Raw genomic sequence first — 12269 nt, forward strand, 5'->3', positions numbered from 1 at the left:
CATCCAGGGGCGCCGAAAAGGGGGGGTAAAGGAGACGGATTCTAGGGGCCCATGATGGAGGGGGGCCCAGAGAGGCCCCTAATGATGATGAAATTATAATACAGAAAAAATAATGACAATGTGTTGGGGGCCCTGTAAAGATTATTTTCATGGGGCCCAAAATCCCTAGCGGCGCCCCTGCCTCCATCCATCAAGCGACATACGGTGGTTGACATCTCTAACCTCAAGTCAGTTACCACCAGTTCACTTTGCTTTTCTCGACGCCTCCTCCTCCTCAGCGCATGATCGATGGCCATTTTAGGCTCCAGAAGGTGGGGCAGTGGAGTTCAGTATGTGGTCGACCAGAAGGGCACAGTTCTGGGGAACGCTTATGGGCCTCCAGCTCCTGTATCCTCGATCAGTCCTTTCTGAGTGACTTCCACTCTCTCCATCTTAAAAAAAACAGTTGGGCCGCCAAGGGTCGTCTTTTGGAGCGGGGGTGGTACTGTCATGATCTGGCAGTCAGCCTGTTTACTTTTTGTTGCAGTGCCGGGTTTTTCGGGCTACGCAGCTGAGCCACCTTCTCACACACCTGCTACCAATTTCCTCCTGACTACTTAAGCTCTCCAGTCCATTCACTTGGTGCCAGTTGATTCCTGATGTTTCACCCTTCCAGTTGTGTTCTAAGGCCGATCGTGACACTAGTATTGGTTCAAATGTAATCCTGAAGGCAAGTTTTGATACAATAGATCAGTACTGATATTTTTAACACATCAAAATAAAAATCCAAAACAGGTGAATTTGTTTCATGGGTCACTTTTTATTGAGAGTAAACAGGTTTCATAATTGTTACTTTTACAACAAAAAGTGGGTGTTTCCCAATTTGTTAGGCGAGCCTAGCACAGTGCAGGTTGATCCCAGGATGTTACCAATCAACACAAGAAAACTTGAAAAGAGAGGACGAAGAAAAAAGAGGTGAGCAGAGTCAAGAGTCTCTTGATGAGCTGCTGTTTCCTCTGCGCGCCCACCAGTTGTCTGGATCCTACATGAGATGTTCACGATGGGGGGAAAAAAACAGAATTTCTTCTCTTTACTTCTGGGCAGGGATCATGCTGTCAATGGCTTCTCCCTTCTCCAGCTTCTTCTCCATCTCCACCATCAGCTTGACACCGTCAACCACCAGCTGGACTTGCTCCACCTCGGAAGAGCCCAGACGATCGGCGTTGGAGATGTCGAACACGCCGCCCACGGAGGCCGTGTCCACGCCACCTTGAGAGGACGAGAGCGAAAGTTTGGTAAAAAAAACAACTTCCTAGACAAACAGAAACAAATGAAGGACATACCTTGGCCACGCTTCTGCAGGCGCAGTCTGGTGAGGATCTCCTCAAACTTGGCGTGTGTGCTCAGCTTGGGCAGCTTGACGTGGACGCCGCCTCGCAGGCCAGTGCCCAGGTTTGAGGGGCAGGTCAGGACGTAGCCCAGATGCTCGTTCCACATGAAGCCATGGTTGTGCTTCTTGAAGATCTCCTCAATCTGCCGACCAATCAAACATCAGAGGATGCCTACAGTATGCTTTTGCTGCTCCTTAGCAATCCTTATCGTTGTACCTTCTTAAGACCAACGCAGAAACGCTTAAAGACCTCCCTCATGTTGCCGCCTTTCTGCATGGAAATGACACGCAGGTGATCCTCCTCGTTGACCCACACCAGGAAGGTCTTGTTGTCGTTGTGCCTGGATGGAGTTGTAAGAAGGATGGGGAGAAGATTCAAATCTGTGTTGGGTACTTCTTTTATTAGCATGCTATGCTGTACTGTAGGTCAGTGGTCCCCAACCTTTTTGAAGCTGCTGACCGGTCAATGCTTGAAAATTTGTTCCACGGACCGGGGTTTTTTTTTTGTTTTGTTTTGTTTTTGTCATAAAGAAATACAATCATGTGTGCTTACGGACTGTATCCCTGCAGACTGTATTGATCTATATTGATGTATAATGTAGGAACCAGAAATATTAATAACAGAAAGAAACAACCCTTTTCCGATGGTTTCCTGCTGGCCCCACTATTATTACTATTATGTTGGATCCACTATGGACTGGACTCTCACAATATTATGTCAGACCCACTCGACATCCATTGCATTCGGTCTCCCCTAGAGGGGGGAGGGGGTTACCCACATATGCAGTCCTCTCCAAGGTTTCTCATAGTCATTCACATAGACGTCCCACTGGGGTGAGTTTTTCCTTGCCCTTATGTGGGCTTTGTACCGAGGATGTCGTTGTGGCGTGTGCAGCCCTTTGAGACACTTGTGATTTAGGGCTATATAAATAAGCATTGATTGATTGATTGATTTTGTGCAAATGGGGGAGGGGTTTTTTTTGGGTAGGTGCACTAATTGTAAGTGTATCTTGTGTTTTTTATGTTGATTTATAAAAAATAAAAAATAAATGTTTTTATTATTATATATTTTTTTCTTTTCTTGTGCGGCCCGGTACCAATCGATCCACGGACCGGTACCGGGCCGCGGCTCGGTGGTTGGGGACCACTGCTGTAGGTGACATTTCATTATGGATCAAATATCTGCAAATAAATCATCTGATAGCCCAGGAAAAAGAGAGGAACTTAAATGGAACCTTGAGGAACACCATTAGTATAACTAAAGAAGTTGAACAAATGACTACTGACTGCATCGAAGCAAACAAGCTACAGCAACACCGTAGTTACATAAATCACATTACGAAAAAAGTGTAACTGCAAAAAAGGAGAGGACTTAAAGCGGTGCCTTACAGAACGAGGGACGACTGTACACACTTTTAATATTTTGTAGTCTGAAATGTTAAAAAAGGCTTAATGAAGTAAAAAAAAAATTTAAGACACCTAGTGGCCACAATAATTTGTTTTTATGACGCAGAAACATTTGTTACTGGAAACGTTCTCATACACTCTGCCCTGTAGACTGTATGTGTAAGTATTATGCAACTATAATCATTTGATACTACAAATGTGTTTTGGACTGCAATATTGTTTTATTTATTTATTTAATATTGTTCAATTAGGGACACTTTTGTCTAGCTTGTGTGCTAAGCTGTTGTGTAGCTGCTGGCTCTTAGTAGCCTATAGCCTATCATGTTTACCTTTTGTAAATGACTTGACTATGTTGTGTGCTAATTGGAGGACATTTAGATGGTAACTGGCTGTCCAGATTTGCACAAGTAAACACGCTGCAGGACTGCTTGTATCAGAGATTTTAGATGCTGTATTTGTTTACTGGCCCGTTGCATATTAAAATAATACAAATATAGGCTATAGAGAATAGAGACCAACATTAGAACGTAAAATGAATGCTTTAGCACTGCACTGAAAATAAGATTTCCAAAAAGTTAGCATGCGCATGTCCACCCTGGCTAAATCGGGGCCCTAAGCAAAACTTTACTTGGATGCCCTTCCTGATCCACACCCATTACAAAAAATGTTCACACTTTATTGTGTGAAATGTTTCTGTTTCACTCAAACTTTAATTGTAATTATAATAATGATATCATAGTATAATGCATGTTTTGTTTAAAAGTATATATATTTAAAGCGGTGCCTCAGTTTTCGTACGCACCACTTGTCATATGATTCAGCTAAAAATGTTGCCAATTTTCATACACCATTATCTTATGGCCAAACATTGCATGCGACAAACTAGTCTGCTTTCTCACGAATTTAGCGGATAAACCGAGGCGTTTGTTTTATTGATTATGACTGCAAAATAAGCCACCATGGGGCCAAACAAAGTTGTGGGTGTCAGCATTTTACATTGTATTCTGCATGCAGAAATGTTATTCTCAGAAATGAGTTTTATGTTCATATTTATGGGTGTATGGGTCAGATTAATTAGAGTTACATTATTTCTTAAGAGGAAAAAATAATGAGTTTTTTTGTACAAGTCGGTCTTCGTCGGATATTTTGGGACGGGTTATTAACAAAAACAGCTCAGTACGACTGTATTTAATTTTTTTATATATATTTTAAAAAACAATTAAAATGTAATTATTTTTTCATTTAAAAAAAAAAAAAAATTTAATTGATGTTTATTATTTGTTGTTCTTTCTGTTTATTTCCCTAATAAATAATAACATTTGTAGAATGATGGGATTTTTTTCATGACATACCTGTGGTAAGCAGTTTATTATTTGTACACCCCTGCTATAGTTAGTTGTTGTACTTACATGATGCCTCTGGCGTCAGGCCAATCACGGGCCATACCAGCGCAGGTGAGCAGAGGGGAGACGGGCTTGTCAAACAGGAAGTGATCAGCAATCAGCTGCTCCTGCTCAGCATCAGTCATGGACTTCAGGGGGTAGTACTTGCCCTTGAATTCACCATCCAGGCTGGTCAGAGCTAAAGGGATACATATTGTTAGGATATAATTGATACTGGGGATGTGCCGATCAATCGGCTACCAAAAGTATGTGATCGCCATTGCCGACTAATGCCTCTTGATACCAATCAATGATAATATTGCCTTTATTTTTAGTCCCTCACTTGACAATCTGGCAGTTAATTACAGTATGTGTCTGTACAGTGTGGCGCTTCTCCCCTAAGTTAATAATAATCACCTTCATTACGGCAAACAAACTGAATCTTAGGTACTATTATCACTGGAGGATGAGGCTAAACATGTTACACACCCAAAGCAAGCCAGGAGCAGGCATGCTAAAGCTAATATAGCTGCTAAGCTAGCTAGTATCAACAGAAGAAATGAGTGCTTAATAAAGTTTAAGTGTAGATGGAAGCACATTACAGCAGAAAGTAAGCAGATATTAACAGAAAACCAACAATTAGATTAATAAGAGTCTAATAATATATGCAACACCAGCTGTTGGTGTGTAGCAGCCAGTAGACACATAAAAAGGGGATCAAACCATAAATTGGTGGTGTCGATACCAAGGTTAATATCAGTGTACGATTAAGAGTGATTAGATTGATATTTTTTTCCAAAAATTTTTTGTTTGTTTTTGTTAAAGTAACAAACTCAGAGAATAAGTTCCTGGACACCAGGAGATTTTGAGGGCAAAAAGAATTTGAAGGAGTATTTGATGGTAGTTTATAATTTTGTTAATTTATTGTAATATTGCCTTTGTTTTGATCAAACAATTGTAAATAATAAAAGGAATAGGGAAATAGTTCAAATATGATGCTGATATTGTTAAAAGTCTTAATAGCACTCACCATAAATCCTTTACAAAGGTACAGTTAATGCATGTGATTGGTATTGGTATCGGCTGATCTCACTCATGAATGATTGGTATCGGAATCAGCAGTATAAATGCCTGAGTGGGACATCCCTCACTGACACAGTACACATGTTCATTTGAATACGCTTACCCTCAACAGACAGCTTCTCAATTGCTCGGCGCTCGCCACGGCTGTTGTGGGGGGGCAGGGTGAATCCCTTGATGCTGCGGCCGGTACGCACGCGGCTGGACAAAACGTAGTTGGGGTCCAGGTCATCGCCGCCCTATAGCAACAATCATCAAATTCAAAAATCCTGCATCTTTTTCAAGCACCCATTTTGTTGCCACAGACCTTCAGGTTCTCAAAGTTCAGGTCAGTCTTGTGCTTGTCAGTGGGCTTGTATCCACCATGACGGTCGGAGATGATGGGGTCCAGCAGGTCCTTGAAGACTTCATAGGACTCCTCGTCACCAGCGACGCAGCCAACAGTCATGATGAAGGGGTGACCTATGGAGTGAAGGCCAATGGCAGATAAATGATTGCTTTTTTCTCACTGGCACTCATCGAAGGCGGATTCTTTCATTCGCCCTCCCTTAGCTCTCCTGCTGGCTTCTTTGTTTTGTCTTAACCTTCTTTTACCCTTTTTCATACAATGGAATTGATCAACTGACCTCTTAACGAAATTGGCAAGATCTCGGGTTTGGATGAACCTGCCTGTCTTGATGTAACGATTGTTGCTGGACACATGGCAGACTCTTGGGAAAAGAGTGCCGGGTGCTTGGCGACCCTTTCAGTGGAGGACATTGAAGATATCAAACTATTCAGAACCATGATAACAGGACATATGCTGATTGGAGTAAGCGTTGCCCTGGTGTATCTGCAAATTGGAAGATGCTGGCAGCAGTTCAAAGTACCCTAAAGCTGCCACAGATGACTGGAGGATGCGAGCATTATACATTTTGGACTATATGGCAAACTTGACGACATCTCGGAGACGCCGGCTGCTCTGATGGCGAAGTATGATGAATTTGAGGACCAGAAATAGACAATTAGAGTGAAAAGTTTAAATGTGTTTTCGTTCGCTCAAACAAAAACATTCTAATCTGGATTGTTTTCTCTGGCTGTGAGCAACGTGGCAAGGTTGTTGCCTCGAGACCCTCCGAGAGGAAAGTGGAGTGTCTAATGGACAAACACCTGCTGTTTGTCGATTTTTGTTGGACTGATTGACTGTGTTATAGCGTTTGCGGGAGCACCAAGTTCGCGTAACAGATACACGCTGCAGGCTTACACACACACAGATACTTCCAACCCTCATCCCACGTCTTCGACGCTTCACTCCACGTGGTATGACGGAAAACGGAGCAGCGCCCGTAGTGGCTGGCAGCTTCGGGTCGGATGCCCGCTCCCTCACCCCTTGTTGAAAGTCTTGAGTTGTACGTGGTAATATGTATATGGTATTTTGCTATCAAGTTTTTTTCCCTCACTCCAGACTGCCCTCCATAGGAGCCCAGTCTGAGATCAACTTGTTTTTACTCATCCTACCCCTGTTTACCTTCTTCCCACCTTTTACAAGGAGCCATAAGTGGCGACTAGAGATGTCCGATTATCGGCCGATAAATGCGTTAAAATGTAATATCGGAAATTATCGGAATCGTTTTTTTTATTATCGGTATCGTTTTTTTTTGTTTTTTTGTTGGTTTGTTTTTGGGTTTTTTTTATTATTAAATCAACATAAAAAACACAAGATACACTTACAATTAGTGCACCAACCCAAAAAACCTCCCTCCCCCATTTACACTCATTCACACAAAAGGGTTGTTTCTTTCTGTTATTAATATTCTGGTTCCTACATTATATATCAATATATATCAATACAGTCTGCAAGGGATACAGTCCGTAAGCACACATGATTGTGCGTGCTGCTGGTCCACTAATAGTACTAACCTTTAACAGTTAATTTTACAAATTTTCATTCATTACTAGTTTCTATGTAACTGTTTTTATATTGTTTTACTTTCTTTTTTATTCAATTTATTTATCTTGTTTTATTTTATTAATTTTTTTTAAAAAGTACCTTATCTTCACCATACCTGGTTGTTCAAATTAGGCATAATAATGAGTTAATTCCACAACTGTATATATCGGTTGATATCGGTATCAGTTGATATCGGTATCGGTAATTAAAGAGTTGGACAATATCGGAATATCGGATATCGGGAAAAAGCCATTTTCGGACATCCCTAGTGGCGACCCATTTGCGTTCCTGTCGTTACCTTGTACGTGTGTCTGCTCTCAAATGAAATTTCGTTGCACTTGTGCAATGACAATAAAAATCCTTCCTTCCTTCCTTTATTTTATTAATAAACTGATAAGCTTACCGGGGTTGTCGATACCAGTCTGGATGACATCGTCCAAGGTGTAGCCACTGGGAGTCTGCTTGTCCCTCATCTTGCCATACAGCTCCTTGGTCAGAACCTTGGCCATGTGGTTGTTATGCTGGGACAGGTTAGGGAACTCCTCCTCAACTTTGTAGTTGAGCTTGAAGTTGTTGTGGGTGTTTCCGAAAGGCATGGTTGCTTTTCTAACACTGAAAAAGAAGCAAACACAAGTTTCATAAACTTCTCCAAAATCTGACCAATGAGACATGATGTTCTTGGTAAAACTCTCAGAAATCAAAACATTTCTAGAAACGGTATAACTCGGTGGAGAGTCTCAAGCTAGGGCACAGCTTGTAAAATATATTGTAACTATTGTATAAATAAACACTGTTGGTTGGAGTTGTATATGTCTAGCAGCGAGAGAGCTAATTATGTTTTAGTATAAACCAAGCATTAAAAATTCGGTCTCCAGAGATAACTCGGTTGGTGTTCTTTTCATTGAATTAATAAGAATATTTTAAAAGTCTATACAAATGTGCATTGTTCAATGATCATCAGTTTTTATTGAGTCAGTGTATCTTTTTGTCTTGAATAATTGAAAAAAATTAAGAAAAAAAAAATTATATGGGGGGAAAACATACAAAAAAACATGACACAGGTACTAGAAATTTCTATTTAAAGACAAGACCGTGGACTGGCATGTAGTGGAAAACAGTGTGGTGTGTTCTCTGCGTTTATATAGAAAAATATATTGATACTTGATTATCTGTTGTTTTTTTGTCCGTTTGTTTTGTTTTGTTTTGTTTTTGACACATGATACAACACCACACAGTTTTTTCCCTACAAGCTAGTCCCAAGGCTAGTCTTTAAATAACACTGTCCAGGTTCCGGTGTCGATATATGAAAAGCAACATCAGGTTTGACTCTGTGTTATTCATTTCTGCTGACTGGTGATTTTATTTGTAGCAAATATAAAATTTAAATAGACCTGTTTTATAGAATATCACATCAGTGATAAAAAGATACACTGACCTGACCTAGCTCAGGTCTTAAAAACGTTTGAAATACTTATCCGTAACTTTTGCTTCAGGCTTCTTCTGCTTCGAAAAGCTTGTTACACAACTGACCTGGTCGACGCGTTATTGCCACCCAGTGGCTAGAGCAGGGGTAGGGAACCTATGGCTCTCAAGCCAGATGTGGCTCTTTTGATGACTGCATCTGGCTCTCAGATAAATCTTAGCTGACATTGCTTAACACGATAAGTAATGAATATTTCCTCTGGTAATCACAGTGTTAAAAATAACGTTCAAAATATAAAACATTCTCATGCATTTTAATCCATCCATCCGTTTTTCTACCGCACCTGTTCAAGAAGTTGCATTAATGGTAAGAAGTATTATATTTATTATTGGTTAGCTTCAGAATAACAATGTTATTAAACATAATAAGAGACTTACTATACTCTAAAAATGTTGGTCTTACTTAAAAATGCACGCATTTAGTTGTATTCAGTGTTAAAAAATATTATATGGCTCTTACGGAAATACATTTTAAAATATTTGGCTTTCATGGCTCTCTCAGCCAAAAAGGTTCCCGACCCCTGGGCTGGAGGCTGTAATCTCACTTGTAAAACGTTCATGCCCTACTGAAAATCAGGGTTGTGTTTTTTGTGATTTAAATAAATAAATGCATTAAGAGATGAGTAAATAAATAATATAAACTAGAAATAAATCTTTAATCGATAACGACCTGGTGCTGGTGGCCCAAGGTTATAAGAAGCACAGGTCGAGGACAGCTGCAGTCATTTTATCTGCTGGCACAGGAATCTTGGTGGCATGTGTCATGCCATTTACAATGTATCACATGTCCAGTTGAAATAGAGTAGGTGGCAGGTGTGTGCGTGTGTGTGTGTGTGTGTTGGTATTTTTAGCGTCAGCACAGCTGCCCGCCTGTCTTTAAATGACACTCTACACACATGCTATACGCACTTTGACTCTACCTTGTTCTAATATGACCATAAGTGCACAAGTCAGCTTACTTTTGCTTCCTGAGAGCCTGCAGCGTCCTCTGCAGTGTTTTTAGTCTACCAATTCTGAACAAACTTGTTACGTTATGCATGCCAACCGACGTCCACAGCAGAGGATTCTGGTTCTCTGCAGGATATTATATCTAGTGAGATGTTATTTTTGTTGTTTACCAAAGATTAGAGTTGTGCATGTGTCCTAAAGTTAAACAAATGTATTTCAGAGAGCATACTTACCTTTCACACTAGACAAGAATAGAGGTAACAGTCCCTGGGATCAGATCCTGTTCACCACGGCCAAAATAGGGGTCACCCGACTCTGTAGGGCTTCGCTCCCCGCTTATATACCAGACACACACCCTCCAGCTTTGCTCTTGCCATTTTAGTGCCTGCTGCGCTCTGATTGGCCAGAGCCCATGCACCAATACTCTTGATACACACTTTATGACAGGGACACACCTCAGTCATCCAAGAAGGGCGCCCACAGCTGTAGCGTTACCACCCCGCCAACCCGCCCAAACATAGCGCTGATGGATGGCGTGAGTATCTGAGGAGAGAAGGGGGAGGTGAAAAAATACCTAAAAAAAAAAAAGCTGAATTGGACTTTTGTAAAAGTCGGTCACAGAGCAGGGGTCTTGGTGGTAAGTGTCATACGCCCACGATACAAAGCAAGGAACCGTGTCTTCTTTGTTTCCCCACATGGCGCCCGTTTAATAAGGGGGGGACAGGAAGTATTGACCCTACAGTGCAGTCCAGCCTTGAGCTAGCGATAATGCCAAAGAGAGACAGTCTTCCGCCATTAGAATCAGAATCAGAATCAGAATCAGAATCAGAATCAGCTTTATTGTCATTACGCAGGGTAACGAGATTGAGGCCATTCCATACAGTGCGATGTGTGCATGCAAGAAAACAATGTGTAAATACAGTATATAAAGATATAAAAAATATAGAAGTGCAAAGAAAGGTGTGGCCCACAAATGTGCCCCTGCACACTCTATACAGTGGGTGAAATGAATATATACATGAAAAAAGAGGTTCCTGTTTAGGAGTGGTGAGACACAGCCGACAATGAGAGTGAAGCCTCCACTTATTTATGGTATATTCATTTAAATGATACAGCTCTGAACATGTGACAATGACATAACTTAGTCGTGGCGATCACACATTAAATTGCAGTTATTTTATTCTATGGTATATGCGTGTCCCCATGCCATCGATATGCGTTATCAAATATGGGTCAGCAAAATGAAAAAGAAGTATCGGATCTGAAATCTAAGGTTTGCGTGTAAAATGTCCGATACAAGCGGTCCTGCATCGTGTTGACTTGTGCAAAGCTGGACAGCCAGTTAACATCTAAGGGCCTGATTGATTAAAGGTTCGCGTGTACTAAGACACGTGTGCAAAGTCGATTACGTCTGTTAAGTGAGCAGAATAAGGCGTGCTATCCATTTTGCGTCTCTGTTATCATTAATATGCAAAATATCATCAAAAGGTCCACAATACTGGGAGGAGAAGATGCACATATTGTCAATGCGTGGACTATGGCGGGTTTGTTTTCCCGAGATGCAATAAAAGTTGGAGCAGACATGGCGTGAAGGTAAGGACATATTTATTTTTACTATAACAAAAAGAACCAACTAAAGGCGCGCACAAGGCGGAGGTACAAACTTGACTATGAAACAAAAACTTACACTTAACGTAGACTAAGGACATGAAACAAAAGAACTGCTAAACGTGACATGAATAAACAAAAACTTACTTGGAACAAGCATGGAAACGATCAAGGAACAATGGCATGGAATCAACGCATGAGTGACAAGGGTAACAGCAGATAATGTCGCCAGGCCGACCAACAGAAAAAGACAGGCTTAAATAACAGTGACATGATTGGTGACAGGTGTGTGAGTCCAAACGTGGAACAGGTGAAACTAATGGGTAATCATGGAAACAAAACAAGGGAGTGAAGAACCAGGAACTAAAAAGCGTCCAAAAAACAAACAGCACATGGCCAAACAAAAACATGATCAACACAGACATGACACATATAATGAATTAGCCTGCAACGTTCCCTCTAAGGTGCGCACCTGCGCAATTGCACACTGCTCACGCGTCCTCTGCGCACAGCAAATCTATGCCGCGCAAAAAATCGAATCCCACTCTAAACAAAATAAACAAATCGTTTGTTTTGTATGATTTTGCAATGTAACTGTGAGTAACAGGTGACGAAAGGCGGCCACAACAGATAAAACAATGTTTGTCAACACTTAAATTATTGTAGCGTCTGTGGAGACACTTAAAGGAGTACAGGAATTCCATCGGTCCCTTTATTTAGCGAAATTGTTTGTCAGCCATAACCACACCTAAACAATGTGTAAAATACTTTTATCTAGCAAAACTGGTCATTGTCTACCGTACAAACCAAGCCAAAAGCAACTCTTTGTCATCTGTTATATCAGTGTTTTTCAACCACTAGTGTGCCGTGAGATACAGTCTGGTGTGCCGTGGGAGACTATGTAATTTTACCTATTTGGGGTAAAAATATTTTTCGAAAACAAGTAATTATAGTTTGCAAATAATGTGCCATTGTTGAGTGTCGGTGCTGTCAAGAGCTCGGCAGCGTAACAATGTAATACTCTTCCATATCAGCAGGTGGCAACCAATAGCTAATTGCTTTG

The 12269-nt window shown here is 41.0% G+C and overlaps 1 protein-coding gene across 1 annotated transcript; it reads right to left on the reverse strand.

Moving 5' to 3' along the window:
- Positions 1–779: 779 nt before the first annotated feature.
- On the reverse strand, positions 780–9928 carry ckma (creatine kinase, muscle a). Its single transcript, XM_061961863.2, has 8 exons — positions 9832–9928; positions 7572–7780; positions 5546–5700; positions 5345–5477; positions 4186–4357; positions 1587–1710; positions 1323–1512; positions 780–1248 (listed from the first exon to the last, which is right to left on the reverse strand). Exons 2-8 carry the CDS (start codon positions 7762–7764, stop codon positions 1070–1072), a joined length of 1146 nt encoding a protein of 381 aa, XP_061817847.1. The 5' UTR covers positions 7765–7780; positions 9832–9928; the 3' UTR covers positions 780–1069.
- Between the last annotated feature and the right edge of the window lie 2341 nt (positions 9929–12269).

The sequence above is a fragment of the Nerophis lumbriciformis genome, linkage group LG09, assembly GCF_033978685.3.
Source record: "Nerophis lumbriciformis linkage group LG09, RoL_Nlum_v2.1, whole genome shotgun sequence".
Taxonomy (NCBI): Eukaryota; Metazoa; Chordata; class Actinopteri; order Syngnathiformes; family Syngnathidae; genus Nerophis; species Nerophis lumbriciformis.

What these genes read in the sequence shown, in the direction of transcription:
- ckma (XM_061961863.2), bottom strand. Translation starts at nt 7,764, where the DNA reads ATGCCTTTCGGAAACACCCACAACAACTTCAAGCTCAACTACAAAGTT. An exon ending in TGAACTTTGAGAACCTGAAG is followed by an intron (nt 5,478 to 5,545) that starts GTCTGTGGCAAC and finishes TTGTTGCTATAG; the next exon opens with GGCGGCGATGACCTGGACCC. An exon ending in CCTGACGCCAGAGGCATCAT is followed by an intron (nt 1,711 to 4,185) that starts GTAAGTACAACA and finishes AACTCCATCCAG; the next exon opens with GCACAACGACAACAAGACCT.